The sequence below is a fragment of the Morchella importuna genome (genome assembly GCF_003444635.1).
Source record: "Morchella importuna strain M04M26 chromosome Unknown Morimp01GS004, whole genome shotgun sequence".
Taxonomy (NCBI): Eukaryota; Fungi; Ascomycota; class Pezizomycetes; order Pezizales; family Morchellaceae; genus Morchella; species Morchella importuna.
Genome location: NW_025763401.1, coordinates 690676 through 702578, shown reverse-complemented (window position 1 = coordinate 702578; position 11903 = coordinate 690676). Strand labels below are relative to the sequence as shown.

At 45.4% G+C, this 11903-nt stretch overlaps 4 protein-coding genes across 4 annotated transcripts; 1 reads left to right on the top strand and 3 right to left on the bottom strand.

Annotated features, from left to right (window-relative positions):
• Window positions 1-410: 410 nt before the first annotated feature.
• LAJ45_02330 (uncharacterized protein) lies at window positions 411-2466 on the bottom strand (the record flags this gene model as incomplete). Its single annotated transcript, XM_046111921.1, has 3 exons — window positions 411-2061; window positions 2111-2374; window positions 2432-2466. The coding sequence occupies 3 exons, from the start codon at window positions 2464-2466 to the stop codon at window positions 411-413; spliced, it is 1950 nt and encodes a 649-aa protein (XP_045974821.1).
• An 831-nt stretch (window positions 2467-3297) lies between these two features.
• LAJ45_02329 (uncharacterized protein) lies at window positions 3298-4328 on the bottom strand (the record flags this gene model as incomplete). The annotated part of the gene is made up of 4 exons (XM_046111920.1): window positions 3298-3345; window positions 3404-3581; window positions 3746-4052; window positions 4283-4328. 4 exons carry the CDS (start codon window positions 4326-4328, stop codon window positions 3298-3300), a joined length of 579 nt encoding a protein of 192 aa, XP_045974820.1.
• A 3541-nt stretch (window positions 4329-7869) lies between these two features.
• Window positions 7870-8459, bottom strand: LAJ45_02328 (uncharacterized protein; the record flags this gene model as incomplete). Its single annotated transcript, XM_046111919.1, has 4 exons — window positions 7870-7963; window positions 8022-8078; window positions 8245-8248; window positions 8333-8459. The coding sequence occupies 4 exons, from the start codon at window positions 8457-8459 to the stop codon at window positions 7870-7872; spliced, it is 282 nt and encodes a 93-aa protein (XP_045974819.1).
• A 1452-nt stretch (window positions 8460-9911) lies between these two features.
• Window positions 9912-11762, top strand: LAJ45_02327 (uncharacterized protein; the record flags this gene model as incomplete). Its single annotated transcript, XM_046111918.1, has 1 exon — window positions 9912-11762. One exon carries the CDS (start codon window positions 9912-9914, stop codon window positions 11760-11762), a length of 1851 nt encoding a protein of 616 aa, XP_045974818.1.
• Between the last annotated feature and the right edge of the window lie 141 nt (window positions 11763-11903).

The window sequence follows — 11903 nt, the reverse complement described above, 5'->3', positions numbered from 1 at the left end:
CTTGTATGGTCAAGATAACGGTGAGAGGATGAAGAGTTCTTGAGGCGTCTTGAAGAAGCTTTACCCCCAGCTAATATCTCTATTGGCACCTGGTCTGACATCAAGCTCAGACATATTGGCTCTCAGTGCCTGCTCGAATGTCCAATACCGATTGAAAAGATTATCTGCGTAGTCCATAGCATCTCGAGTAAATTCGATCATGACTTCTTTATCGACGGAAATCGCCCACCTTCTTACTCGTTTGAAAATGTTCCCAAGCCACCTCCATTGTACATCCCAGTATATCCTTAATGTAGTCTTCTGCCATCCCTCAAGATTTTGTTTTACGATGACACCATCATACCGATCACATAGGACATCCAGCACGGTCGAACTAAAACCGATCATCTTGGGCATCAGAGAAAACGTTGTCACTTTTGCAGCTGTCGTCCAAGGTCGGAAAGTGCCGTTATGGTCACACGAAAATCGGCCTTCAGCATGGCTCGAAGAGCTTCGTTCTTGTCTTCTACACCATAGGCTTGAAGAAGACTGTCTTCTGCTGCAAAAGAAACATCGTCCACCGAAGAAATTATACCAGTAAAGAAAGTAAGTTGAGCGCTATCCTCTGAGAGAATCTGGTTGATATTAGAGGGTGTGAAACGACTCAATGCCTGGAAATATTCGTGAAGTCGTCCTTGTAGAGTGGTTATTACTTCGTTGAACTTTGTCTTTCTGTTCTTCAGATTATCTTGGTCCGAGTTACTGATATGGACTTTCTCAAGTATAATCAGTTCTTGCAGAACCGTCAATATCTGGCGGCCAAAGTGGATGTTATCCCGGGGGAATCTTTCGCAAACACTTCTCCAAAGCTCGTCTCTGACTGTTGTCTCTGTGACAGGTAGCTCTGGTTTCTTCTTCGTCAGGCTGGCATAGTCTGTCATCACAACCTTGACATCCAGCTTCAAGGCCGATGTCAAGGTCTCTATGGCAGCATCTCGAGCCGTTGACATATGCAATCCCATGCGCGCATCCTCGTACTCCATTGAAGAGGTCGCGACCTGAATTACTATATTAAGATGTTCTTTAAAGAGTTCATTTGCCTGTCGTAGGATAATGCGGTCGGCTTCCCCCTCGAGCGTGCTTGAATGGGAGTGAACACCACTTAGGGTTAAACTTAAAACCTTCATCCCTTCTTTCCAGCAGATGCCTCTGGATAAGGGCGGCAAACTATGCTCTTTGAAAAGCTGTCGGAGAAGCGGTGTAGCGCTAGTAGGTCGCTGAAGGGGTTGTATACTGCCGACAAACGACGACATCCATTTGGTCAAGTCCATAATTTGCAATTCACCACTCTCATCCTGGGGAATGTTGCGGAGGAGTTCGGAATACTTATCTTCGACAAGCAAAATATCTGCAAATGTCGAAGAAGTAAGAGGCGAAACAACATCCCAGATTTCACCACCTAATTTCGTCATGAGGGATTCGTAAAATCGAAGTAACGAATGTAGATATGGGGCGCGGAGGGAGATATGATTTATAGCCAACTTAATTGGATCATGTTTTGCTCCACAGATAGTCTTTGTAATGACCTCCTTACTGACGTTTTTTACAATCGTAGCCATTCCAGCCCAGAATGGCACCAGCCTCTCGGGAACCCCTTCAGTTTCTGCTTTCCGGACAGTCTCCTCTAGTGCTTCCAACATGTGGGACTCAAATTCTTGAGGTTTAAAATTAGGACCCATAATCTTCCACGATTGCTCAACCACAGTGCGGAAAGGTTCCTGCTGGCCAGAGAGAAAGGTGATAAGTCCTCTTGCAGGCCCTTCTACTGTTACTCTTCCCGTCTTGCATATTTCGGCAAAACAAGATCTGAGTTCTTCATTTCGAAGAACTTCCGGACTACAAAAACACTCGTAGACTGCATTGCGCTGGGCTCTGTGCCCTCGAAATCTCTCGTACCAAGCGTCTACCGATTCTGCTTGCTTAATATCCCGAACGACATCCTTGATAACCGGCAATACGCGTTCGATGTCCCATTCCTCGAGAAAGCCGAAAAACAGGTCAAGGTTTTCCTTGTCGTGCTCTCTAGTGATAGTTAGAACGTAGTAGGTGCTGCAGGGTCTGGGTCTCGTACTCTAGTAATTGATGGTAGAATCTGCGCTTTAGACAGTAGAACTGTGCCGTACAAGCAGCGCACCGCGCCAACTGTGCAGCAACCCTTCCTTTCAGCCAATTCTGGTTGGTCTCCTGGTCGACGAATGACAGTAACATTAGGGCGTGCAGCGTGGCTTCTTGACGAGATGTTTCATCTTCAACGCACTCCACTTGTTTCCCACCAGGACCAAGCTCGATCTTCTCGCAAAGCCAGTGAACTTCCTCCGGTAAGTTTGCCACTACCCTGTAAAGATGTGAACGCTGTGAAAGTGAGGCAATACTACAAAAAAGGTGAACTTACTGGAGGCCATTAGTCACTGCGCCGCCGTCAGCCATTATACTGCTGTCGCTGGGGCGGGTAGAGCTTCAATATAAAGTCCTTTTCACGTAGTGACAATATGAAAGAGTGTAATGAAGTTGGGAAATGATGCGAAAAAGGCGAAAACCCGAGAGAGCAATAGCCCAGAGGTAGGTGTCTTGACTCTTGAGGGTTCAGAGCGGCAGAACATGGGAGGCTGCAGGACGCGATTTCTTAGCTCAATTTATCATGATCTTAGTCATACAGCTACGCGCCAAACAAAGCCCTAAACCCTATTCACGTGCCATACCTTTAAAGGTTTAATACTTTGGTGAGGGAACAGAGGGCCTCGTGTTGGTTCTTTAATATTGCATGGATCACACCAGAATCTAATAGCACTCCTTTCACTTTTCTTTTCTTTTCTTTTCTTTTTGTTGGAGTGATGATGTAATGAAATATGTGATATTATAGCGAGTGATAATAAGTGACTTTAAATGCTGAGTGATAATAAATGACGCGTGCTAGCTCAAGGAGCTATCAAATCCATAAAAGGGTCCTAGCGAGCTGTAATTATTGCTCCCAACCCCTACACAATTTCAGATCAATTGCAATTGATACCGATATCTTGTATTTATGGCAAAAGAAATTGCTAATGCTCAAAAAAGAAAAGACCCGTCTATCACAGATTTTGGATATGTATCGTACACACAAAATCGGAGAACCGGTTGTGATTTTTGTACTTTCCATTATCCAACCGTGAACCAGCAAAGGAAAGAACTCCATTTTAGAACAAGAAGAAAAAAGTTTTGGTTCCCCGACCCCCAAGATTCATGGATTTGATTTTAATTTACTTTATGTATCCCCCAAATCTACTCCTCAATGTTGCCCCGCTCGGAAACGTAAAGACCGTCCAAGAACTAGAAAGATGTTAGCACATTTCTGCCAAAACAAATTTTAACCAGTTCAATTATGTACCTTTCGGATATCCTTATTCCTGACCCTGCAGATCTGCTGGATATCCGCAGCGGATTGAGAAACGTTCTCAAGAGAGTTACCAGTGAGAACGATCTCGTCCTTGACGTTGGCGCTGGTCTCAACGCTGACACCGGGAAGCATCGTTACACGACGGATGATCTTCTCTCCCAAGAAGTTACTGTTGGTATCCGGTCAGTATGTAGCTCGAGAAAAATTGCCAAATTTCGATAAACGACGGCGGATGCGTAGAGAAAATATCGATGGTTCCCCCCATCTGGCTATCATTCCCAAGCTTCTTCTCGTCGCTTCTGTCTCTTCAGAATATCAGGACAGGAAACCCACCGGATCTCAACGTGTCCCAAACCAGTCTCCTTGTCCTCCTCAATGTTGACGTTGATGGGAAAATGGGCGTAGACGTAACGCATCTTGTACTTGTAACCCTTGGTAACACCGATGACCATGTTGGCGATCAAAGACTTGACGGTACGGAGAGCGGCAACATTCTTGCGGGTTCCGTGGTGCAGAGAGATGTTGATCACGTTGGGGAGTGGGCTCTGGACGAATGAGACTGAAAGGTGCTTAAGGTCCTTGGTGAGCTCACCACGGGGCCCAGTAACGGTGACGATACGGGACCTGATCTTAACGGACACTGGGGATCACACTCTGTCAGCGTTCCTATCCCTTCAAGCCTGTACTCCGCAAAATTTCCCCAATCTATGTGTGCCCAAGGCGAGCTCAACCACAACTTGTTGGGCCGAGCCTTCCTTCTATTCTTAACGCCCCACATTCGCCTCTTATTTCCCTTTAAACCCAACAGCTCTCCTCAAAAACCCTAGCCCGCTCCTTGGTACAATTTACGGAATTAGGAGAAAAACTCACCGCCGTCAGGAATGGTAAGAGTCTCTCCGCTGTGAATGTACTTCATCTTGTCGGTCGGATTTCGCGGTGAATTGGGGGTGGTCGAATTATCGTTTCGTCGTTCGTCGTTGGAGGGGCGTTGCTGTTGCGAGCTGCGTTAATCCACAAATTCCCTGTGGGTTCCGCGACAATGTGGGGGCACTAATCTTGTTTGGAAAAGCAGTGACTGTGTGACTTTAGGGCTCAACCCTAGTCTCCAAAAAACCACACCCGATCATGACTTCTCACCCGCGACTAACCATGAGGTACATCACTTTGTCTGATAAATATACCTCTTTCAACTCATTTAAGTGATCCAAATAATAAAGTTTGTGCTCATGCTAATATAGGGGCCCTCTAGCGTTCGGTAACGTGATTGTAGGAGCATGCAACTGAGGGACCGCCTTACATGCTAACGAAGATCTTCCTCACTGGTTCATCTAATGTATGTCTTTGAAGCTGATTTTAGTGGTTTCAAGAAAATCTTCAAAATAAGATTATAAGATTAAGCTCTAATTGATGTGAAGTTATACAACACTAGATGAAACTAGAAGTTTCAAAACGGTAATAAACAGGAGGAATCTAGTACTACATACAGTACGAAAAAACGGGGTGAAACCAGTGCTGTATGACTGCGGGATTTAGTGAATAATACCGAATTAAACCAGCACTACAAGGGGATACCGTAGTAATGCCGTATTCTTGCTGCATTAAGGGGAATAACGTAGCGAATTCATACCCTTTTTTGGTATTGTAATACTTCAGTTCAGCATAAAACAGGTCTTGTTGAAAGCACGGCAGTTATTCAAGAGTGAGTCCTATGAGCTTACTATAATCAACTTCGCCTCAATCTGCAGAGTATTCGAGATACTCCTCTATATCTAGAAAAGATTATCTGTAGATATTAGGATATTTTTGGATTTAGTAATCTTTGGGGGGTCGCGATCGACGACTCGGGAGATATATGTATCATAGGTAGATTAAAATCCCGTCTGGGCATATACAAATCTCGGACTGTAGTCCAGTCGAACGAAATAACTACATGTACATAAACCTCCATCAATGCGCATATATACATACATATAAAGTATCACAAAAGACGTAATTGCACAAGGTATCACATTTATGTGCTCCCAATCACATACAGCCACCATATTCTTTTCAACTTTGCGAATTTTCTAATCACGCGGAGACGATGTTCGGAGCTTACTGAAACCAAACAAACAAAAATTCGCCAGATTTTATGTGACGGAATTTATAATCAGGGAAGTTTATCTAGGTTACTTCGCTTTTGTGCAGTTACATGTGTTATTGAATTATGATGTGAAACGGAGTTACAAGCCGTGAGGATTGACTACCGACATCTTTGGGCAGCCACGGATTTCAGCTGTTAGATATCCGTATTCCGATGGATCGACTAGATGTCTTGCCGGAGCAGCCTATCCATTGATGTGAATTCAGATCAGTAAAGATCCTTGAGGTTTAAATTCTTTAGGCTAAATACATACATGGTCGGGATTTAATACACTCAGGCATGAGGTCCGGCAGACATGCGGCTTCACCTTCAAAGGGAAATTCGAGCTAGTAGTGTCAGTGTCATTATCGGTACCGGCAACGAAGTTGTGAAACCGTGAGTTGCATTTGCGTGTCGAGTGATATCACATGATGATAAGGAACGGTTTGATATATATATTTTTAATCAAGACCAGGGTTCTGCTGCTGCAACCGTAGATCGAGTGCCCCTTGGACCTTTCTACCAAGATATATGCGCGTAGTGAATATACATATCTCCGTTCCTTGGGGGCCCCGCTGATACTGTCCCGTCTTCCGAGCTTTAGTGGTTTTTATTGGTTTCTTCCAAAGAAACATGCCCCCCACCCTGTCTATAAATTTTTCTAGCCAAACAGACTTGGTATTCGCTTATTGATCTGTGTACCTACATGTAAATACGCACAGGTATTACGACCCGTCGCTCAGCAGGAAGGGAGGTATCACGCTGTATCCACTGAGAGATATGTACGTGAGAAGCAGTGAAACAATATGCGGATAGGTGGCAATTCGGCAAGTATAGCTGCAATGAGAAAAGAGGCAACCTTCTGCGTAGGTGGTCGAGACAGGAGAAGGACTTTGTCATCATCTTGTTCCTCGAGAAAAAAAACAGTTTTGTGCCGTTGCTATTGTGTGATAGCCCTAATCCCCGTAATGCGGCGCAAGCGCTTGGACCATTGTCGGCCTGTCATCTTGGTCCTGTCCTGGATGATATCGCGGTCAATCATGACGCCTTGCATGACGGAAGGGTATTAACAAGGCGAAAGCGTGGGATGACGGGCTTGGGTCCCAGACCTCGACAGCCGGATGGCATCAACTGCCTAGTTCCGATCGTCAGCCATCTTTCTGCACAGAGATGCACCCCCCAGACGAGGGGTTAGTATTGAGAACTCTGAAGGAATACGATACATAGTTATTAATAGAGTCTAGAATTGAAGGATTTTGGTCTAGAATTCTTATGTACACACCCAAGCTAGTCCTGTAAACTTTGACGCCCCGTCATGATAGTAAACGCCCGGTCTTGATATCAATCACACGGACACGTCTGTCACTACACAGGTTGTTTGGTGGGGTAGGTCGAATGTTTTGTTTCTGTTCGTGTCTCACATCGACCAGGAGGACAGATAGGCGCTCTTTCTTGTTGTTGATGAGACAAAGTAAAAACGCTTGTCGGCACAGTCTGGGAGATGCTTTGTGGGCAAGATAATTGGAGGGAAAACGACGCTGCAGGAAGCAAGGGATGTCCAAAAACTAATGAATCTCTACATAACAACTGCTGCCGGAGCCGCACCTATATCCGACAACCAGGTATGCTTTGGGCTTAGGGGTCTTTGTTGGGATTAATACATGTAGTTTGTGTGTGTATATATGGTACCTGAAAAGAATTTTCCGAGATAGAAGCCTTGCGATTGGAAGAGCTACGATTAAGAATTTCATATGATGATATAGCGCTATGATAGAGTTCCAGATAGATAAAAACAAATGCAGCTCTGTGATCCTCGGAATCTGGTTCTCGTTTTCTAGCTTGAAAAGATATGGTCTCTTGTATGTCCTGATCGAGATCCTCAAATCTGATGATGCTGCAAGAAACCGCCGTGCAACAGCGTCATTAAGTTAACGAAAACCGGCCAGTTGCAACTTAATAGGAAAAGCTATTCTAGCCCCGATAGTTATGTATGCAACAGAATAAACACTGCCCATACGAATGAAGTTTTTCACAAACCATTCCAGGCTTTGTCCGATTTGGTGAGTTTGTAGTAACTAATCCAAGACAGTGATGTACATAACATATACCTACTGTTAAGCCAAGTTTTTTTCTTTTCCTTTTCCTTGTGGTTTTGCACACACGTAGGTGCACCTACACCGACTTCCGAGACTCAGATCATGATCATACGTCGTAGTAGGTAGGTGTCTGGCTTAATCCGAATAACTACCCGTGGAGAGAAATTTTGTATAGCTATAAGTAGGAACATACTGTAAAGTAGGTTATGAGCTCGGGGGTAGTTGGTGTCATCTGACTACTAGCACGAATAGAGTACCCCCCGTGGTGGTAAATAGGGGACAGGGAGGGCCTTGTCTTCCGGCAAGGATTCTGAAATGATTGTTCTAGCCCGACTGGTAAAAATTAGGGTTGTTGGCAACGATGATTGGAGAAGCGACGGGTAAGGGTTACTTAGCGGTTCGCGCCGTTCGGACAGTTAACTGCAATTGTGCTCCCCTTTGAGTAGTCCTACACACAGTAGTACGTTACAAGTCAAGTCAGTGAGTGAGTGACAGTGACATGCTACAAAAATGGTAACTGGGCCAGCCGCGGGGGGATGTTAAGGCCGACGTTGTTGTTGAGAGTTCGTGGTCAAGGCCTGGCCTGGCAGATGGGTAAGGAGTTAAAGACCCACATATCTGGTCTAGGGAGAGCCCTAGGGGAACCCTAGGGGAAAGTTGCCGAAACATTGGACAAGTCTAAAAAAAAATAAAGTCTCTCACCCTGTGGCGACATCGATATCGTCTTCGGAGGGCCGGTTAGTATATTCGTCAACAACGTTCGCAAGAATAGCGGGATATCCATTCGAAGCTGCAAAGCTGCCGTCTCAATGATCCAGAAATGACCCATAATAGATAGGGATTATTATGGGCGAAGATTTTTCGTGCCAAAAAGCGACAAGTGTTGCACAAGTTGTTCGGAAGAGGAAGAAATTGCTCCATCAAGTGGGCGTTCACAAGTTTTAGGTATCATGCCGTAGGAAATTCCAGCCTAGAAGGCAACAGCAGTTTGCCCGTGCGCGCATCCGCAACGCACAGATCGTCGACAAGCGAGCAAGTAAGGCATCAAGAGAACTGTGTCGAAGGAACACAGTTCCTACAAAACAGTACAAATCATACATGCAGACTCAATTGGGCTTTGATGGTATTGTAAAACCAAAGAGATATACAGGGATGGCTCTGTGATATCTGACTTCTTACTACGACATTGGCCCGAAGATACCCGTAGGTGCAGTGCAACAGGCTGGGAAATAACAATATGATGCAGACTCTGATCAATATACAGCTCTGAGAAGACGTGCAGAGGCAGAAGGAGACTTGGGCACAGCCACATATATGTAGCTGCATGCAATAGTAGACGGCGATGGTATTTGGGAGCAGGTATTTGGAAGCCGTTTCAGAGGTAAACTCAAGCTTCACATCAACCCAGGTGCTATGCACGTACTATGCTCATAATATATCTGTTTAGATGCCTAGTTGGGATCCCCAACGTATCTCAACCTCATACTTCAATGCTGGGACGCTGTGTGGTTCTCTTACTGGGCTGAATTGGAGAGACCCTTGCTTCGACCCCCGCATTCATTAATTGGACATATGAAAGTTGTACCGACCTGGACGTTTTAAGCCCCTCACCTGTCGTTCCTTTTTTGTTCTACTGCGGACCTTGCAGTGTGGCTCCTGCCACACCACTACCAATCATTAAAGGAAAGGGAAAAGACAACCATCTGTTGAAGGCAAGTTTGGCTGTGTTTATCATAACATCTTTCTATAAATCTAGCCCCTCGGGGAATGTCTCACTGTGAACTCGCTTCCGTCCTCTCCGCCCCTCCGACGTAAAGGTTATATATCTAATCTCGCTCCCTCGGAGAGAATTGCGTGAGACCATTGATAGTTTTCAGACCCTATTCTGTTTTTTAACATATTTCCTGGCTGCATCACATACCTAATTCTCATTGCACCCAAGTCAAACCCTTACCGGCACCTCTTACTTTTGGTGCTGCTGCGCTTTGGCCGCTGCACGGTGCCCCGCCGATCCCTGTTTACGAAAGATACCTATAGGGAGAGATTCTTATACATACTGGGCGCTGGGTGCTCTCCTTTTATCTCGTGAGCTTTCGACATCTTCAGTCAGTTAGTTACGTTTACTGGTTTTCGTGACGGCGAGAAACGTCGGGTTGTGATCTCAAGTTCGTTGCAACCTCCTGAGCCGTTAGTTTTGCAGTGGAAATATATAGTTAACTGACGTTTTCTACAGCAAACGAGGTTTAGCTGCAACTCGCGGTCTTTTTGAATACTCGAAAATATGTACAAAACGGCAGAAAGCGCGAAGCTACCTGAGTATATGGACTGCTCTGTACGCGACAAAGATTACATGGGCGATACTCAACTCCACCAAAGTCCTTCAAAGTCTCCTCAATATCGACTATTCGCCATGAATTATGGGCAGGACTATGGCCAGAATAATCAGAACCACCAGAAAACCCGCTCACGTTCTGAGACCTCATTTTCGGATAATATCTCACTGACAACTACTCGAAGTACTGCCACACAGGATCTGGCAGATTTCCTCAAAACATCCAGTCCTGACGATTTCAAGAGATATCTCTCATCGTCTTCTGAAGATCTTAGTACTGGCGCTGGTTCTCGAGGGGGAAGCTTTCGATTCCTGAGGTCGCCGACGCATGGAAATTCGCCCACAAGAGTAAATACCGCACCCCCTACAACTGTTACTTCTAGTAAGAATGTTGTTTCGAAAACTACGTCTAAGGGGAAGCCATATCTTCAAATTCATGTGGACTATGGAGAGACTTACTTCGATTCTCACGCCACGAGTGTAAGTCAACAAACAAGCTTCTCGTCTGAGACATCTTCAGATTATAATCGAAACAGCATGACAACTAGTCTCAGCACCGGTGCATACTCTATACCTAGTCCCCGAGAATCATATTCTGGCGAGCGAAGTATCAGTCCTACGCTACCTAGGAATGCTCAGGAATCAAAGGTTTCACTAGACGTAGCAACCATGGGTAGATATCAACAGTTTCTTGATTCCGAAACCGATATCAAAACAGGCACTACTAGTGACAGTATTAGATCGGTACCACGTTCGTACACTAGTGATATTGTTACTATGGGGATGGCAGAGATGAGGGAATTCCAGAAACGTGGGCGACTGAGGTCACCGCCCCGAAGTCCCTCTGGAGCTTACTCTTCGAGCGTTATGGGGTCTACGAAGAGCTCTCCTCCGCGCCGTCGTTCTCGATCAGAGGCCGCAGGAGCTGTCCGTCCAAGGTCTCAAGTCATTTCGGCACGCTCGTCCATGACTTCTGTGGTTTTTGAAGATGTCACCGATATTGAATTTGAAATCACGACAAGTAGTGGCGCTCATGTTCAACGCAAGAAGAGCAGAAAAACACCACCCATGCCAGGCCCACCACCAAACAGGAGTTTACCTTCTCTTCCGGAGAATCATAGTGCTTTACGGCCAGACGAGGCGGAGGAGCGGCGCCCAACTCCTACACGGACACGTATTTCACGGATGTCAATTATAAGCACGACAACAACCTGCCAATTCGATGATGCAGAGTCAATTAGAAGTGATAGAAAGACCCGTGAAGAGCGTGTTAAGGCACGCAAGGCAAAGGATATGCAAAGGATGAGGGAAAGGAGCAAGATTCGACAGAATAGCGAATTGGGTGAAACATATGACTCAAATAGAAGGAGGTCTACAACTGGTCAAAGTACTTTCAGCGACAGCAGTGACAGGAGATCTTCACTTGCTCTCACTGAACATCCAGCTTCATCGTTCAACAGTCTTCCAAATAGCCCATCAGACAACAAAACACACCCCCGCTATGCGAAAGGATTTGGCTCTGGAGCTTCAGAAAATGCATCGACACCACCAACACCAACAGTCACAGTTTCAACACACAACGTTTCGGCAAGGGAGATAGAGATGGAGGCACGAATACTTGCTGTAGAGCGGAAGAATAAGATGTTAGAACAGGCTTTGATGGCGGTTATTCGAAGTACGGTGAAAGGACAGACCCAGCGGAAAACGGAACTGTTCAAGGCAAATGATATGGAGGAATTACTGGATGAATTGAATCTTGAGGAACTCCCAACTGTCTTGACGGACGGTCAATTAGTTTGATGATTGAATATTATGGTCTGGTTGGCGACATATTCTATGGATAAGGTGTTGGTGGTATTTGTTCCGCTTGCGTTGGGTTTGCCTTGGATTTTTATGAGGAACGTTGGTGGTTTTACAATTCTCTCTATACAGTTGGTGGTA